The 20,273-nt window shown below is 36.0% G+C and overlaps 1 protein-coding gene across 50 annotated transcripts in view; it reads right to left on the reverse strand.

The window, feature by feature from the left end:
• Nucleotides 1-20,273, reverse strand: part of AHI1 (Abelson helper integration site 1) — a 219,446-nt gene that overhangs the window by 146,623 nt on the left and 52,550 nt on the right. For 44 of the 50 annotated variants that reach the window (XR_015133236.1, XR_015133226.1, XR_015133223.1 and 41 more), the window contains 7 exons: nucleotides 19,204-19,336; nucleotides 15,799-15,922; nucleotides 10,005-10,234; nucleotides 8,184-8,290; nucleotides 5,624-5,742; nucleotides 2,531-2,661; nucleotides 831-971 (listed from right to left, as the gene is read on the reverse strand). Coding sequence is in view for 20 of the 50 variants with exons in the window: in XM_086317985.1 (XP_086174111.1) it covers nucleotides 831-971; nucleotides 2,531-2,661; nucleotides 5,624-5,742; nucleotides 8,184-8,290; nucleotides 10,005-10,234; nucleotides 15,799-15,922; nucleotides 19,204-19,336 (985 nt within the window). In the remaining 30 variants the exon portion in view is untranslated. The remainder of the gene's footprint in view (nucleotides 1-830; nucleotides 972-2,530; nucleotides 2,662-5,623; nucleotides 5,743-8,183; nucleotides 8,291-10,004; nucleotides 10,235-15,798; nucleotides 15,923-19,203; nucleotides 19,337-20,273) is intronic. The other 6 variants (XR_015133238.1, XR_015133239.1, XR_015133237.1 and 3 more) reach the window with 1 other exon arrangement.

Raw genomic sequence — 20,273 nt, forward strand, 5'->3', positions numbered from 1 at the left:
AATGGAACTGCAATTTTGAGAGTGTCAACACTATCAATACCACACAGAACAACGAAATCCTAATTTCAGGTCAGAAATTAAGGAAATATATGAACAACAGAATAAATGCAAATGATTCTAATAATGCCATACTATTTCTTAAAAACGTATTCAACGTCTATTTCCTTATTATTTTCCAAAATTAAAGAATAGTGTGATTTTAATGTAGAAAAAGGCATTTTTGCTGAGGCTTGACTTTTTTCCCTTCCTTTTTTAAAGTTTATTTTTAATTGGAGAATAATTGTTTTACTATGTTGTGTTGGTTTCTGCTGTACAATAAAGTCAATCAGCTCTAAGTGACTTTTTTGTCTTTTTTTTTAATGTTAAGAAACTCTCAGAAAATCATAACTTATTTAAACTGTGCTTCAGTTAAAAAGAAAACAAAGAATAAGAAATTAACTCAATATTCAAGTAAAAACATTACAGATTCACATACCCTAAATGATATTTACCTTTTAATGTTAGAGATATTCCCAAATCGTTTTTAGGTGAATTTTATTTATTTAAATTGATCTATGAAGAGAATGATGACCACCATTCTATGATTACAATACAAGAACACAACCATTAGGTATACTTCTGATGATATTTAAATTCCATAATAAAAATGCTCATGACAAAATAAAATGTTATAATAATATGATCTTTTTTAAGCTGCTTGGCCTTCATAATACTTTCAAGAGAGTTTTGTTAATACAAAGAATGAGTTTTCACAGAGCTCATAATTTCTAGTTCAGCCTAAATGTAAAGGTTACTCTAAATATTCTCTCCTTATCAAGCAGTGGACTTACCATGGAAATCATAAATATACAGGAGAATTGGCTCATTCTGCCCAAATGCACAAAATGCAACCATATTTTCAAGTGGATGATAAGCAATGTCTCGAACTGGTGACTTGAAAGGCAGGTCAGAATACATTGCTACTTGCTCTCCTAAATAAGAAAAGACATTCAATAATTTGTACTATCTCAGATATTTCTCATTAGAAGATTATCCTGCAACTTATCAAAAAAAGCTTTATGGTAAGTAATAATAAACCTCATGCTATTTACAGGAAAACCTTAAATACTTATAGTTGAGCTGTTGTTGTTTAGCTGGTAAGTCATGTCCGACTCTTTTGCGACCCACTATATTAAACAATTATTTTTCATTCTCTTGGCCTTCCTTTTTCTTCTTTTTGGTCCAATGTCTTGATGGAGTTTCAAGGCACAAACTAAAGACAAACAGCTTGGAAGTAGAGATCTGTAGAGATCTGAGATCTGACAGAGCTGAGCAAATGCCAGCTAAGAAACAACTCCAGGGAGAACTACGGGAGGAATATCAGGACTAAAACTAAAGAAATTATCCGGCTAGGGGAAGTTTAGTGAGGAATTAATTTTTCTTTTTTTTCCCCCAGAGGCTGTTTGATGTACCATCTGCTTTAAATATATATATATATATATATATACACATATACACATACACACACACACACACACACACACACACACTATTAATGTGGAGAAGCAATGGTACCCCACTCCAGTACTCCTGCCTGGAATATCCCATGGACGGAGGAGCCTGGTGGGCTGCAGTCCATGGGGTCGCTAAGAGTCAGACACGACTAAGCGACTTCACTTTCACTTTTCACTTTCATGCATTGGAGGAGGAAATGGTAACCCACTCCAGTGTTCTTGCCTGGAGAATCCCAGGGACGGTGGAGCCTGGTGGGCTGCTGTCTATGGGGTTGCACAGAGTCGGACATGACTGAAGCGATTTAGCAGCAGCAGCAGCAGGATACTATTAATGACTACAGCAGAAGTTTTGAAAATCAGAACTCAAAAAGCAAAGAAGAAAAACAAAATCCTAAGTGAACTGATTAGTCAAAAACGCCTAAAGGGAGAGATGAAAATAAAAAAGATGCTCATTAAAGAAATTTTAAAGTAAATTTTATAAAATTCTTTCTATTGCTAAACAAATGTTTATGAAGTTTTGGCTTTTCTTCCAAAAAGCAAAATGAAGCACAAATGAACTATCCAATGTAACATTTTATTGAAAAAGTTGAATTATAGTAGTTCAGGTAAATGGCTATTAAGTTTCAAATATCCAAAACTCTGACAGGAATATGTTTGTTTCTAATAAAAATGAACTGTAGATGGTTAACCATTTGTATACCTAGTTGAACTCTAAATTCAGTTCATAACTGAATTTTGTATTACAGTCCATTAAATACTTCTGTGAGATCAACAATATCTCATTACCAGCAAGGAAAGAATAAACCTTAAATTATAATGCAAAATTCTAAATCCATGAAGATATCACAACCATAAAGAACAGAATTAATATAAATTCGGACTGTAGTTAAATTTCATTATCAGCTTTCCAATTTTGAAAAACATAACTGAGAACTTAAAATCAGAATTTCCTTGAAAATTATTCTATAAAATGGCAGTTTTTATACTTCATCAAAAACAAAACAAATCTTTTTAAAGTTCAATGAAATGCTATTTACCTGTTTCTGGGTTCCAAACATATACTATACCATCCTCACTTCCAGCAAAGAGAAAAGTCCCACATGGTGTCAAAGTGCTATGAATCTTCTCTCGATAATTTGCTGCACCTACAAATTTCCTTGCTGCTAATCTAGAAACCAAAAAGATTTTATAAATGTAACTTGTCTTACCCATTTCAATGACTAGTGGTAGAAAAACTTTTCAATACTTCATTTGCATTTGACAAGAAACTTGTGAGAATCTGTTACACAGGATACATTCCATGACGGATAGAGAATAAAGTAGAGGGAGTTCCTGAGCTCAGGGAGCTTATAATTTAGCAGGAGAGAGAAGAAATGCACCAAAGAAGAATAGAAAGTGAATGTAGAAAGTGCCACAAAAGAAGAACAGAAAAAGTCCTTTGCAGATTTGGATAAGAGAGAGAGATGATTTCTAGCTATGGAGCAAAGAAGATGCATTTGAATTGGTAACTCAAAAACAAACAGAATTTTTATATTCTTATATTTTTTCCATGTGAAGAAAATTTTAAATCAATGAATACTTGATTACTGCAGAAATATTAGAAAAACCATTATTGAATCATCTATTAAATATGGCATGTACCCTTCTGGGCTTTTAAACATGTGAATAATAATAACAGCTAACATTTTCAGTGCTTATTATGTGCCAGGTGGTTCAGACAGTAAAGAATCTGCCTGCAGTGCGGGAGACCTGGGTTCAATCCCTGCGTTGGGAAGAACCCCTGGAGAAGGGCATGGCAACCCACTCCAGTATTCTTGCCTGGAGAATCCCATGGACAGAGGAGCCTGGCAAGTTACAGTTCATGGGGTCACAAAGAGTCAGACATGACTGAGCGACTAAGCACAGCACAGCACAGGTACTATTATCATCATTGGTTTACAGAGAGGATATTACATATACTGCTCTGTTATTTGCTTTTTTCAGTCAACAATGAACCATGAATAATGGCCTTTCATGTCAGAAAATAAAAATTATGCATTATCATTTTAATAGGCATATATCATTGTCTAAATGTATCTTAAGAAATTTTCTATTGTTGGGTAACTCTTAGGATATTTCCAGTATCTGAAGAATTGATGCTTTTGAACTGTGGTGTTGGAGAAGACTCTTGAGAGTCCCTTGGACTGCAAGGAGATCCAACCAGTCCATTCTGAAGGAGATCAGCCCTGGGATTTCTTTGGAAGGAATGATGCTGCAGCTGAAACTCCAGTACTTTGGCCACCTCATGTGAAGAGTTGACTCATTGGAAAAGACTCTGATGCTGGGAGGGATTGGGGGCAGGAGGAGAAGGGGACGACAGAGGATGAGATGGCTGGATGGCATCGCTGACTCGATGGATGTGAGTCTGAGTGAACTGCGGGAGTTGGTGATGGACAGAGAGGCCTGGCGTGCTGCGATTCATGGGGTCGCAAAGAGTCGGACACGACTAAGCAACTGAACTGAACTGAACTGAACTGAAGAGTTATCCAACATGCTTCCCCTAGCATGAATATGACTTCTGTGAACAACCTTGTGTGTGTATGTGTGTGTATACACACACTCATTGCGCTGTTTCACAATTATTTTCTTAACATAAATCCCTAAACCCAAGGTTACTGGGTCAAAACTTCTGCTATTTCTGTTAATTTAAGTATTGGCTTGGTCAGAAAGTTCATCAGGGTTTCTCTGTAAGGTGTTATGGAAAAACCCAAATGAATTTTTTGGCCAACCCAATACTTTACATCTGTAAACTAGTTATTGCCCACCAAACACTTACGAGGATGGTGTAGTACTCTCCCATTTGTGCGAGGAGGAAAAGAGACTTATCAGTTAGTTTAAGGGATGGAACAGGCAGTGTTTGACTATAAGCAGTTTTCCTCCAGGGCCCAAGTGTGATCATGGGCTGAATAGTATACTACTTAAAAAGAGAACAACTAAACTCTGCAGGCCTGGACTTCTAAAATCTGACTCAAATCTCTACATAGTCTCTCAGCATTCCTCAGCAAGAAACCAAAGCTCATATGGACTAACTCACTCTGCTTTGAACACAACTTCTATTATCCCACATCCTGACTTTATTCCAGGCTTTCTATCCTAGAGAGGACACTGCCATCTTATCTAAATTCTATCCACCCTTCAAGATTGAGCTCAAAGACCAGACTCTCCATAGAGCCTTGAACATAAGGCTTTATTATAGCTATTCAGCTACACTGTTACCATGAAAAACATAATCCTTTTACTATATATTTATATTCATTAAAAGATACTTATGGAGTACTTGCTACCTTCCAGGTATGATGTTGGGTATGATGTACAGAAAAAAAAAAAAGAATAGCAGATTCTATAACAGTCCTTGAAGATGTCACACTGTAGGCTAATTAAGTGTTTTGCAAGTTATTTTGGAGAGTACAACTACATTCTAAACTCCTGATGAACCAATTCTGCTTATCATTCTCCCACATCATCCATGCCACTGTTATGCTAGTAAAAAGCCCTCTTATTCAGGCATGACATTAGATCATATTACTATGCTAACCAATATCACAGAGATAAAAGATAGTCCATGGCAGAAGTTTCTCCTTTTTTAAAGTGAAAATAAAAAGTAGTTGACTACATCTCAGCTTCAAAACTATTCACATTTGTGGTTAGATAATTGTTGTAGGGGCCTGTCTCATATGCTGCAGGATGCTCATTATCTCTGGTCTCTATTCACTTCCCAGGTGGCTCAGTGGTAAAGAATCCACCTGCCAATGCAGGAGTAGCAGGAGACATGGGTTCAATCCTTGGGTAGGGAAGATCCTCTGGAGGAGGCAATGACAACTCACTCCATCAGTCCTGCTGGGATAATTCCAGGGGCAGAGAAGCCTGGCAGGCCACAGTCCCTCGGGTCGCAAAGAGTCAGACACTACTGAGTGACTGAGTAACAATCCACTAGATACTAGAATAAACATTTAAGTGTCTCTAGACTCTGCCAGAGGTCCCCTGAGGGACAAAATTCTCTAGTTGAGAACCACAGCTGCATTGTATAAATATGAATTAAATAATTACTTACTCTATGAGTGTTTAACCTGCAAATACTGAAATATACTTACATTCGGAGATCCATAATTCTCAAAGTACTGTCTTTGGTATGAATTAATAAACGTTTTCCATTGGGATGAACCTCCAAGTAACTTATCGGGATTCCCTTAAACTCACTCTCTTTAATTTCCTAAAATGAGTTTAAAAAGATTATGTAATATCACAACTACAAATTTTGTCTAAAGTTAAGCCCTTTTAAGTGTACAAATTTAATTTTAAGAGGTCGTTTTTAATTGCACAGTGCAAGGTGTTTTAAAATTGTTAGCAAAATTATTCCAAGTAAGTTCAAGTTAAGGATGAAAATAAAGCTGATAAAATGTAGTTTTGGGCTGCTAAGTAACACTATATTTAATTAGTGTTTTTGTAGTATAATCTCAGAGAAGAAGCACTTTCTGCAAACACATCTTTTATTACTACATTGTCTGTTTATCATCATATAAGAAATCTCAATTTCTAAGTTCAAAATTAAGTACAGAATTAGCTCTCAGTTCTATTTCAGTTTCAGATTATTTCTTCATACATTTACCTCCACTTGTCCTGAAAAAGATAAGTTATTAGCATCTTATTATGAAACAATTTAGATTGTAATTTTTAGGTTTTTCTGGATACTTAAAGCAGCTAAATCTTCTGGTTACAGAAGAAGTCTGTAAGTAGACCTTACTACTGATGTCAAGAAAGACAAACACAGAAGGAGAATCTGCCTGAACAAGCCATATATAAATAAGGACAATTTCCAAAATCCTTCTTGTTTGGATTATCAGGAGAAAGAAAACAACTGCAAATACAAAACTGTTTAAAGTCTGAAGAGTCAAGAGAAGGTCTGCTTTACCCTGCAGTCAGAATTTTGAATAGCATTCTTCTCCCTCGAGGTCCCCTTATTATTTTGCTCACTTCTCCTAGAGGGTCTCCTCTTCAGAGGTGGGTTGGCACCAATACAAGTGGGGTACAAACTGCTATAATCCTAATATCAGCAGTAGAATCTCTGGTTCTGCTGTTTGGTGCTGAAACCTGCTGTCAACTACTTTTTTACAAGTTCCAGAATAAAGTCAAACACTGACACCACAGATGGGGATTTTACTGAGCCCAACTACAATGATGTGGAGGTGAAGATGCACTGATGAAGTTTTGAGCAACTGGAGCAACACTTACACAGATGCAAATGTGCAAAATCAAAAACAAGGCTGCATAACAGGTGTCACGAATAAATTCGAGAAGAGAGTTGGCAGATTTAGTGTTTGTAGCATCTGTTAATGATTTCCTTCATATTTTTATCATATTCATGCTCAAGGTCTGGTGTTAAAGACCACGCTCGACACCAAGGAGTATGTGACAAGCAGCATGGATGTTTCATCTTAAGGGACAAACGAGCATAAGCCAGCATCCCCCACTCCACTGGTGGGAGACAGCCAAGTAAGAAATCGCAGTCTCCATCTGTCCCAGGCATAAGCTGTTAAAAGGACAGCCCATTCCTCATTTCCTCACTTTTTAATATTTGACTGTCTCAAGTAACCACCAGGTGGCAGATTTCCAAGGTATACTTGCCTTTTGGTTACTGCACAGAGGGAAAGAAAACACATGATTTTTAATATAAATAGTAGACTCTGTATTGCAGAATCAAATGACTAGAAATGTTGCCTTTGGAACCTTGCCAATCACTTATCAATATATAAGTAATTAGAAAGTTCTTTGCAAAGTGTATGAAATTGCTACAACATGAGTTTCATCATTCATTAATCTGGCAGACTAGATAAGAATGACTAAAAATAGAATAGACTGATTTTTAAATTGATATGACAGACTCAACAGATTTAACTAAAGTTGATGGAAATTCTTTTTCATGTGTCTTTTTTCAAACAGGGACAACTGCTACAATCTGTTATGAAGAACAAGAAAACCAAAGAACACAGGTATAGCGTTTTTATATATATGACAATGTTTATATATATAAACAAGTTTAATGACTTGTTTCGTATTTTTAACTAAAACATACTAAATATACACCAACAAAGCTGCTTTGTATACAAGCCATCTTAAAAACACTCTACTTAAGAAATGAGATCATTCATTTGTTTTGGCCAATTTAGTATATTTCAAATGAAACAATTACTGTGATTAAATGACAGACCTCCTCATATTTATTAATACATAATCTTGATCACATAATTTTGAGAGATAACACTGTTAACAAAACCTTGAGCATGGTGCTTCTAGTGATGCTACTGGACAAAGAAAAAAAAGAATATGAATAGCAGAAAATATAAGTTGTTATGTATAGATGATAACATAACATATAACTCATTTTGCATAAATTTTACCAATGGATCCCTGAATACCAGAGTGCAACTTAAGGCTCAAAAATGTGAAAGGAAAGCCCAACCAAAATGAAGAAAATGTTCATTAAGTCACTATGTTATCAATTAACTATCAGGAAGACATGATAACTGACTTTTGAGGGACTGAGAAAAACTTAATTCCTTTGAAAGGAGTGAACAGCATGTCCTGCATCTTCTAAGTCATGTGATTTTTCCCAATTTTTTCAAATAAATCCCCAAGTATGAGGTGAAACTCTACCTTGTTTATGCTCCAGTGACGCACTGAGTGTTGTGCATCGTTGACTTTGACATACGTGTTCCAAACAACAATCACCCCTGTGCAGTCTCCTGAATACATGTGATGACCTATTTAAAAAAAAATTATTTAGGTAAAAATGTTACACAGAAGTTGTTTCAACTATTATGAAATTGGGCAAACATATCCCAATAAGACAAAAAACTGAAGTGCTATTAAAAGGTACTGTAGTTTAAAAAAAGCCCAAATGGCAAACAATCAGATCCCAATTTTCTTCACCTTTTTGAGTTACTTGTGATTTATTTTTTTGTCACCTACCTGAATTTGAAAACAAAATGAAATGAGCATCTCAATTCATGTGTACATGGCTCAAATTCCAAAGCAAAACAATTTAAATTTTCCAATATGATCTGTACTGCTCACTTTTATTAACCTATATAACCCATTTCACATTCCTGGAGAAACACCTATGCTCTAGTATATACTGTTAGAATAATACCTGAGACCTGGTAGGAACTCAATAAATGATTAGGGAATGAATAAAATAATAAGTAACAGGTGTTTCAGTTTAACATCAATTCTGAAAGTCAAACCATCCTACAGTTAATGGGACTTCAAAGGCCATCAGATTTAACTTCATAAACAATTAGGCATATTTTAGAATCCATATGAACAGATGGCTGTTCAGCAACTGTGAATGCAATATTTTACACAAAAGTATTAACATTTAGCATATTCATGGAGAAGGAAATGGCACCCCACTCCAGTACTCTTGCCTGGAAAATCCCATGGATGGAGGAGCCTGGTAGGCTATAATCCATGTGGTCACTGAGTCGGACTCGACTGAGAGATTTCACTTTCACTTTAGCTTATTCAAGTGTTGAAATGCTCTGCATGTGAGAATGTTCTTTCTAATTCTAAGCAAAGAAAAATCTGTTTTCTGTAGCTTTGGCTCTATTTCTACCTACTGGAGCAACACAGAAGGACTTCACTTTTTTCGCACCTTAACCAAATACCTGAAGAAATCATTCATCTCCCTTTCACAGTCTGAGCTACTTTTTCTATGACAAGAGTTTTCAGATGCTTTTCTATCCTTGGTTGACCTTTCCTGAAGGGGTTCCTGCTTATAAACATCCTTATGGTTGAACTGAGTACATTAGAAATATTATTATTTTGACACGATCCCATACTAATTGTTTACAGCTATACAAACCTAATGTCTGAAATAACAGAAAAGTTGACTATTTAATAGATACAACAAATTTTAGTCTTTCAGCTGATAAAATAATTATATTTTATATCCTTAAAACACCATTTATAATACTTGTATTCTAAGATTAAATCTTAAATAATTGCAAATTTCTCTTCCATAAACATGTGTTTATATACTTAAAAAAATCTTGTTGCCACATTTAAAATACATATTTTCAACATTGTTCTGGGATCTTTCCCCCTATCTTCCTCAATTTTATCATTTACAGAAAAGAGTCCTTTAAGAAAACTACTAAGGGAACAATCACCAATCCAATGAAATATATTCATAAATTTGGAACAGGACTGGTTGTTACAGCAAAGATTAGTTGAATCAAAATGCTTGGAAATATACTGACTTTAAAATTAACTAACAACTACTGCCGTGCCAAATTTATGACCAGGTCTATCATATGATCTGCACAAACAATCTAAATATGCACAAACATATTTAATTTTATCTAATACACAAAGTCCCTCTCAAGCTGAAATAATTATTATCCTAGTGAAACAGAATTTTAAAAAAATTCTTCACGTAACTAGCCTTCAATTTGAATATAATTTCAGACATACCTTCAATATCAAAACATAGAGAGTTGATGAAACTCTTGTGAGTGTCAAACTGTCGGATCAATACGGCAGGATCCTGTCTCATATCAACTTCCCATATACGTATCACAGAATCATAGCATCCTGTCACCACCAGCTCTCTTACAACTGGGTGGAATTTAGCCGTGTAAACAAAAGAAGGATGAGGTAAAACTCTGAAAGTATTTGTATTGTTTATTTCATTTTTCCATATCCTGGAAAAGGATGAAAATGTTACCTATTGCTTCTGAAAGGCAGACGTTTCTCTAAGAACCGATTTAGGCAATGGACCTTATGAGTAAGCAAATGATAACAACCAATGGTAAATTTTATAACAATAAAAATAATCTGATCTGATCACATTATTGGATGACCAGACTTCTTTACATTTTGACAAAGCTATTTCTTACAGTTATTTTCAAGCATTATATTAATTTATCTACTAATTGCAATCTATACTGCAAAATGAAAAACTGTACTTGCATATGTCTCTATTTTTTTTAAACCTATTCTTGACATTGATTAAATACAATGCATAGTTGGTAAAATATTGCATCTAATAAAATATAAGTAAAAAATAAAATAGAGGAAGAAATTTCAATGATTTCCCGTTTAGGTTGTGTATATTGCTTTTCCAAAGTCCTTACAGTTGAGGACTTAATAGGGTACTCCATTAACTTTTTATTTGTAATTTCAAAGCATAATTAACATAAAGAAGGGAAAGAGACACGTGTACCCCAATGTTCATTGCAGCACTGTTTATAATAGCCAGGACATGGAAGCAACCTAGATGTCCATCAGCAGATGAATGGATAAGAAAGCTGTGGTACATATACACAATGGAGTATTACTCAGCCATTAAAAAGAATACATTTGAATCAGTTCTAATGAGGTGGATGAAACTGGAGCCTATTATACAGAGTGAAGTAAGCCAGAAGGAAAAACATAAATACAGTATACTAACGCATATATATGGAATTTAGAAAGATGGTAACAATAACCCGGTGTACGAGACAGCAAAAGAGACACTGATGTATAGAACAGTCTTATGGACTCTGTGGGAGAGGGAGAGGGTGGGAAGATTTGGGAGAATGGCATTGAAACATGTAAAATATCATGTAAGAAACGAGTTGCCAGTCCAGGTTCGATGCACGATACTGGATGCTTGGGGCTAGTGCACTGGGACGACCCAGAGGGATGGTATGGGGAGGGAGGAGGGAGGAGGGTTCAGGATGGGGAACACATGTATACCTGTGGCGGATTCATTTTGATATTTGGCAAAACTAATACAATTATGTAAAGTTTAAAAATAAAATAAAATTAGAAAAAAAAAAGATCTCAAAGACTTAGAAGCCACTTTCAAATTACTATATAAGTACTTGAACAAAATAACATTAAAATAGTTACAATATTTTATAGGAAACAGGTTATCTAACATTGAGTACTCACTTTCTTATACTCATATCTCTTCCTTTATATAACAGGTGATTTAAAAGAAAATTATATTGTTATTGCGATAGTCTTGACAAAAGTAAACCCCAAGAGTTAAACTATCAGGTTAGTACTGGAGTGGGTTGCCATTGCCTTCTCTGAAGTCAATGTGCAAAAACAGGCAAAATCTAGGAACAAACAGGTGCTTTATGAGTGTGAAGCACTCAATTTTTAAAAACTTAGGTTATCAGAATTAGAAGAATTTATTTTTTAACATGGGGATTTATAGTTCATCCTTTTTATTACTATCTAAAAAATGAAGCAACTTAAGTTTTTTTCAAAATTAACTATAGAAGAAAAATTACAGTTGCTACTCAAGAATAACATTCTATAAGCTTTCTCAGCAGCTGCTTAAAAATACAGGATATGATCTTCAACTACTAAGAATCCAAACTAGTAATGAAGGAAGTGAAAGGCTGTTTTCAAGTAAAAGTAAAACACACGTGTCACTGCATAAACATTTTTACCATCGTGAAACTTTCAGTGAACTCATGCAACATGAGATACAGTACTTAGTGGAAAAAAAAATCACTCATTTTGAGGGAATATTAAGGAGAATGCTGAAAGTAAAACTTCTGTTGCCTGCTAATAAATCTTAGCAGCAGCATCTGAAATGCTATAGAACAAGAAGAAATGACAAGTGTATTGTAAAAAGAGCTCAATATAATTTCAATAGACATAATATTTTAACATAAGAATGAAGCTTTTTATATAAATGCTGAACTGGTATCAGTGATGGCTTTAGTCATGCAAGCAATGGGAGAATCTAAGATCAAAAGAAATGTATTACTGGGTTTGTGGGAAAAAAAAACTCAGACTGATCATAGCAGAGAACATTTATACTCAAATCTGTAAAGACTAGATGAACATACAAAAACTTATTTGAATTTGGAAAGAAAAGAATATACCAAAGTTAAAACAGTAGGTGTGAAGAGAGGATGGAGTGAGAACACATTGGTATATTTGGGAGCCATTACATATGGACAGTACTCTTGCTTGGAGAATCCCTTGGAAGGAGGAGCCTGGTAGGCTACAGTCCATGGGGTCGCAAAGAGTCGGACACGACTGAGCGACTTCACCCACCCCACCCACCCACACATGGACAAGTTTTTCTGATTATATTGGGACTGCTGCTCTTTTTTTTTCTCCTCAAATTTTACTGAAGATAACTAAAGACGGAGATTTAGATTAAACCCATTTAGCAGAGAGCTAACCAGTGGAAAACAGTTACTCAAAAGATGCTAACAATAACGGGTGATGGTGACCTCAATGGAAGACAGAAGACCTGGCCCAAAACCCAACTTCTTGCCACTTGGGAGCATTAGCAACTCTGGTTCAAAGGACTTTAGTTCATTCACTGCAAGCATTCCTTATCTCTTTCAAAATCTCACTATCTTTTTATTTCCAGCCACAATGATTCTCTTTTCACTCAATTAATCCTTCACAGTAGTATTTTTAGGATGCAAACAGTCCTAAATTAGGATCAACCCCAAAGCTACACAAAGTAAAAAGTATACTTTATACAACATATGTTGTGTGAGGAAATCCAAGTTGACTTCAAAAAATGGTAAAATCTAAAAAAAAAAAAAAAAGGTAAAATCTGAAAATCTGAGCTGGGTCTTCAATGATGACTATGAGCCCACCTTGGCTTACCACGGCACTTAGATGTTTGTTGGGTGAATGAGTTGGGCAAGAAGGGGAGGAGAAGTGCAGGAAGCATAGGGAGAGTCGATAAGGTAACAGGGAGATGCCAAAGAAGATGAGATGTTAAGGGCGTTTCAGAAGTTTGTGTGAGTGAGGCAGAGGGTACTATGGGAAGTGCACAGGAGAAAATGGGAAGTCAGTGAGGGCCATGTCTGTCATGCTGTGCTAAGGAACCAGAACATTTTTCAAATGGCAGTGGCAATCAAAGATTTTTTAAAGTCAGGACATTATGAAAGATGGTTTTGGAAAGAATTTTAGCATAGCAGGGGTGGAGGAGCTAGAGGGGGAACACTGGCAAAGCTTAAGCAGCAACAGTTGAAGCAAAAAGATAACAAGGGCTTGAATTAAGGCAACAGCAGTGAAGACAGAAAGAATGTGACAGAATGTGAGCCTTTTAGGAGGGAAAATTGATACACTTCAGAACTACTTAGATGTGAGAAAGAAAGATGAATAGCACTACTCTGAGTTCCCAGCTTGGGAGGCAGGGTAGATAAGGAGACGCATTTAAAAATTTGGAGATGCAGAGAATGGACTTGTGGCCATGGTGGAGAGGGAAAGAGTAGATCAAGTAGCATCAACATAGATACACTATGTGTAAGATGGCTAGCTGGTGAGAAGCTGCTTTGTAGCACAGGGAGCCCAGTCTGGTGCTGTGTGATGACCTGGAGGGATGGGATGGGGGAGAGGAGGGAAGCTAAGAAAGGAGGGGATGTATGTATAATTGTGGCTGATTTATATGGTGGAAACCAATACAACATAGTAAAATTTTTTAAATATTTAAATTAAAAAAAAGAACAAAACAAACAAAACAAAAACTATATGAAGGTTAAAAACAGAAAACAAAATTTGGTGATTTCAGATTTGGATTTGCGGTACCACTGGGCAATCCAGGCAGAAGTGTGTTAATAGCTGAATTTGAAAAAGAGAAGGAGCTCGAAGTTATTAGCATATAAGTGAAATTCAAAGCTGAAAAAGATGAGAGAGAGCAGGATAAGCACACCAAACCACAGAACACACTGAATAAAGGATCGTGGGGACCCATATCTCTTTGTTAACAAACATGAATAGAGATACACATGGGTAAATTTATGAATGTGTGTGCAAAGTCGCTTCAGTCATGTCCAACTCTTTACGACACTATGGACTGTAGCCTGCCAGGCTCCTTTGTCCATGGGATTTCCCAGGCAAGAATACTGGAGTGGGTTGCCATTCCCTTCCTCAGGGGATCTTCCCCACAAAGGGATTGAACCCACACCCCTTATGTCTCTTGCATTGGCAGGTGGGCTTTTTACCACTTGGGAAGCCCAAATTTATGGATATTAGGTGGTAAACCAGAGAGAAATACATGAATTTCATGTCAGGTTAAATTACACTGTAAATTGAAGGTAGTCACTTAATCAAAGTGGGAAGACTGTATAGAGAACTTAAGATTGTGCAAAGAACTTGAAGCATGGTAAGATTTGGTTGGATCTGTTGCTAGAGGAATAAGAAAAAAATAGCTAAATAAACACAAGCAAAAGGACTGTTCAGCAGAGATGAGAATTTATGGATTTTACGACTCTCAAATCCATAGTCAAGGTCTTACCAAGGTTGTGCCTTTTTCTCTAGCATAGCTTGGCGTCAGGCAGAATGGTTACACTTGAAAGAACAAGAAACCAGATGGGTTATTGAAGATATTGCTAAGAGGGATTAATCGTAGGCTTCTAGTTCTCCGGTGGCTCTGACAGTAAAGAATCTACCTACACTGCAGGAGACCAGGTTTGATTCCTAAGTCGGGAAGATCCCGTGGAGAAGGGCATGGTGACCCACTCTAGTATTCCTACCTGGAGAATCCCATGCACAGAGGAGCCTGGTGGGCTACAGTCCATAGGGTCGCAAAGAGTCAGACACAACTGGGCGACTAACACTACTACTTATTAAATTGGAAGGGGTTAAATTATTTTAAGACTGACATTCTGAAAAATGCAAATATTTGAAAATCTATTACACTCAAAATGCAAGATGCATATTCATTTACTGACCCTACATTATGCATTGAGCAGCACCATGTCTTGGTCTCTGGATCCAGCTAAACAGTACAGATGGAATCCCTGCTATCAACAGCTTGTATTCCAGGAAAAAAAATCTCAGTTATTTAATAACTTCAAAGTATTAATCAAAACTGTACAAAATGACCATTTAAAGACTGAGGATTAGAAACACTGTATATCATATAAATGAAATATATTTAACAGCATGTGTTTAGGAACAAGTTTTCATAACTTATTTAATCAGTGAGTCTGTATGATGCATATTTATGACAGTCCCTTGATAAGAAAGACATAATTGAAGCATAAGGGCAGTTATATCACTTTACATTCTATTTACTCTCTTTGAGGGCATGCAGCATACACAGAGGATCAGACAGTTAGATAGCATCACTGACAATGAACTTGAGTTTTAGCATCCAGGAGTATCCAGGAGACACTGAACGACAGGGAAGCCTGGCATGCTGCAATCCATGCGGTTTCAAAGAGTCGGACACGACTTAGTGACTGAACAACAACAAGCATACATAGCAGTGAGTACTTCTGAAGTTACTAACCTGGCAGTGCCATCAGATGATGCAGTAAGAATGTAACGATCGTCTTTTGACCAGCAAAGATCATAAATGATATTGAGGTGGCCACACAATTCTCTCATGAAACGTCCAGAAGGAATTTCATATACTAATGAAAATATTCCCCAAATTAGTAAGTTCCAGACAGAGGATTCTTAACTTAATAATATAAAAATTCATAATTTATAATAATTTGTACATAAGGTAAGCACTGTCTATAGAATATTATCACCAAAAACATTTTCAGTATGAAAAAAGGTCAAAATCTACTTAAAAGTAAGATTTCAATTGCTTTAGATACAAGAACTTAAATATCTAAAATTTTATAATATGCTACAATTAACAATTATTCTGATCTCTTTTCAAAGCAATCCTAATAATCTTTGATAATCAACTTATCAAACAGATAACTTTTAAATTATAATTCACTTCAAAGATTCTATAATTTGGGCTTTTATGAATAAAGTATTATTTTATCTGAAAATCAATCAAATTTCAAGCAAAATTTAACTATTCGAAGCAATGAGAAACTTAAACTCTGCTACTGTGAGAGAAAAATTCTAATTTAATCTGAAAAACAAGGCATTGTGGTATTGTTATGTTATGTATACAGTAAAACTGTCTAACAACAGAGATCAATTTCCAAGTCTCTACTTCCACCTAGTGGTAAAACCAACTGCTGTTTAAAATACTATGTACAGAAGAACTTCTGCTATAGCAAAATAAAGACCGTGGAAAATCTGCTCCCCCATAAAAGCAACGAGAACACTGGCAAAAATTGTCAAAATTAACTTTCTCAAAATTTTGGGAATTAAAGGCTTATAACAACCTGAGGAGCATTTTACTAAAGAAAAACATATGAATATTGGCAACAACAGTGAGTTCTGTGGTGTTCTAAGTTGTCCTGTTCCCATTCTCCTCTCCCAAGCTCCAGAGTAGCCTTGAAAACCAACAGCCTTGAAACTACAAAGAATAGTAGCCTCGCATCTATGAGATGGGGCAGAAAAGGCCTAAAGACCTCCAAAGCCCATCCCCAAGACAAAACTGTTAGACAATTTGGCAGCTTCCTGTAATGCTCCATTCTCAGGGCCTGGCTTTATCTGACCTGGTTCTGAGCATGCTCTGGATGAAGAGTCCTAACCCTGGGGTGCATAAAATAATCAGTAGTGTGGCCCTCTGAGGCAGTGAAACCAGGTAGAAGAAGCTGATCAAAGAACGTAAAAGGAAGTATTGGGAATGAGATGGCCATAGGTTACTTTGAAAAGCTCCAGTATATTCCAGGGAATTGAGAAGAACACACACGCATCAAAGGCTGTGCACTGAAAGGCCTTGTATCTTACTGTGACTGCCCTGGGGAAGCTCCGTGCAAACAGAAAGTGAAGGCTAAAGTGAAGTTGTAAACTCTCTACTTTAGCACTGGAAACCTACCCCAACACACACACACAGCACCCTTTGGCACTGGCACGGAGACCTGCTTACTCAAGGATATTTAAAAATCCCTCTCTAACCATCAGCTGACCACCAAGCTAGCAAGACAAAAACTCCAGGGGTAGCACCTCACAAGGAATAAAAACTAGGAAAATAACTATACAGATAACAACAACAGATCCCAGGTGGGCAGATGGAGGTGGGTAAGTAAGGGAACCTGATTTCCAGAGTCGCCACATTATAATATTTAAAATATTCAGTTTTCAAGGGAGACACACACATATACACAAAACAGGAAAGTATGGCCACAAACAGGAAAAAAAAAGCAGTCAACAGAAACTGTCTATGACACCTAGTTAAATACTTTAAATCCTTTCTTAAAAGTATGTTCAAAGAACTAAAGAAAACCACATCTAAAGAACGAAGGTGTGAGAATTATTTCTTACCAATTAATAGATAGAGGTTATAAAAAAAAGATCAAGTAGAAATTCTAGAGTTGAAAAGTACAATAACTGAAATAATAAACAATTCACTAGAGGGCCTCAACAGCAGATATGAACTGTCAGAATAATCACTAAACGTGAAGACAATTCAATTAAGATTATGTAGTTGGAGGGGCAGAAAGAAAAAAATGAAGGAAAATGAATAAAGGTGTAGAGATCTGTTGCATACCATCAAGTGCACTAACACAGAAATGATGGGAGTCTCAGAAGAAGAGAAGAAACAGAAGGGGGCAGAAATAGCATTTGAAGAAATAAAGAAGAAAAACTTCCCAAGTTTGTGGAAAACATTAATCTGTACATCCTATGAACTGAATGAATTCCAGGCAGATACATCATAATCAAAAACCAAAGACAAAGATTCTTCCTTTTTTAAAAATTTTTTTCAGATTCAAGCAGTAGTTGGTATATCTAAATTCAAGTTTTTCTTAAAGCATGAAGTAACACATATTTATTCTAGAAATGTTAAAAACATACATATCAGAATGAAAATAATTATTTCACTGCCCAGTGCATAATGGAAAAAAAAATCACTATTAATACTCTGGGGGTATGTTTTTTTTAGAATCTTTTTTTCCCCAATGCATAGCTTTTAGTGAATGTTAACGATAGCAGAATAGCATAGTCATAATCAAACTACATGATAACTTTGTACATCTAAAGTGAACATTTCACGAGGAGGAATATTTACTTAATAGCTGATAATCAAGCCAATTATGTGTCCTTGCTGAAAAAAAGAGCCAATCAGCCCCGGAATAATAAACTGTGAAGCTGAGGGAAACTCAAAGACAGTGCTTGGGGCAGATGCCTATGAAGAGCTGGCTACTTCCTGCTGAGGTGAGCTGGTTTTCACCATTAAACAAGAAGGGAAAGTATTTCATGCCTCTATGACTAGAAGAGCATGAATACCCACTGAAAAAACATCTCTAATGTTACAGAAATAACTTGTCAACGTGGTTTCTCCATTTTTTAAAGGTACTTTAAGAGTAGGTCTTTGGACTCTCTGCTGATTTACTATAATTAAAAATCCTCATTGGTATTCCTGAGCCAATTTTTACTGTCTTAGTACATAAGAAATTTGAGGGCTTTCATAACCAAATTCTCACTATTATCAAAGGACTAAAATTGGACTAAAATTCCTCAAGAGATTTATTAATCCTACATGCTGCAAAATTTCTATACTTAAAAGAAAATACACAAAGAGTACCTCTTGAATATTTTAAAAAATTTATTATCCTTCATTTAATCATTCTCATTATTATCCTTTGTTTAATCATTCTCATTTTTATTCCTGGACATATACTGTATAGTGTAAATTATTAAAAAAGAATTGTGACTTTACTTGAGGAAATCTATTTTAATTCAGTAGTATGGGTGGATGACAAATTAAGATTTCAATGAATTAAAAAAAAAATCCTCTCATAGTCTAATATTAGACTAAACAGATAGGATCATTACTCACAAATAACTGGATATCCATCCCGGCTGGCACAGGCTGCTGCTAATATTCTTCCATTGTGGGAGAAAGCAAGACAAAAGCATCCTCGCTCTCCTGCATTTAGTGAGAAGAGGTGCTTGTTTGGGATACGGCAGGCCTGTAAAACATACATTTTACAAATACAGATGAAGAAACATTAAATATGAAAGCTAGTTGTTAATTTCAATTATTGCAGCTGGTGCCGTTTCTGGTTTTTTGAAAGGTCCCTTTACTGTGAGGCAGAGGAGGAGGAAAGCAAGTAAGCAGAATGATGGAAAAGCATAGTAAATTACTTCACTTTCAAAGCAGACAACCAGTTTTAATTCTCCATAAACTTCAGTGAATTTATACCCCATGCCTAACTAGCACTATTCACCTAAAAGATGAATGCAAAATTTCAAGATCTGATACTCTAAAGCTGTCACTACCAGAAAGAATGAAGGGATGGAGCCAAAGCAAAAACAATACCCAGCTGTGGATATGACTGGTGATAGAAGCAAGGTCTGATGCTGTAAAGAGCAATATTGCATAGGAACCTGGAATGTCAGGTCCATGAATCAAGGCAAATTGGAAGTGGTCAAACAAGAGATGGCAAGAGTGAAAGTCGACATTCTAGGAATCAGAGAACTGAAATGGACTGGAATGGGTGACTTTAACTCAGATGACCATTATATCTACTACTGCAGACAGGAATCCCTCAGAAGAAATGGAGTGGCCATCATGGTCAACAAAAGAGTCTGCAATGCAGTACTTGGATGCAATCTCAAAAACAACAGAATGATCTCTGTTCGTTTCCAAGGCAAACCATTCAATATCACAGTAATCCAAGTCTATGCCCCAACCAGTAACGCTGAAGAAGCTGAGGTTGAATGGTTCTATGAAGACCTACAAGACCTTTTAGAACTAACACCCAAAAAAGCTGTCCTTTTCATTATAGGGGACTGGAATGCAAAAGTAGGAAGTCAAGAAACACCTGGAGTAACAGACAAATTTGGCCTTGGAATACGGAATGAAGCAGGGCAAAGACTAACAGAGTTTTGCCAAGAAAATGCACT

The sequence above is a fragment of the Bos grunniens genome, chromosome 9, assembly GCF_055505025.1.
Source record: "Bos grunniens cultivar Pamir isolate PY7600 chromosome 9, Bosgru_T2T1.0, whole genome shotgun sequence".
Lineage (NCBI taxonomy): Eukaryota > Metazoa > Chordata > Mammalia > Artiodactyla > Bovidae > Bos > Bos grunniens.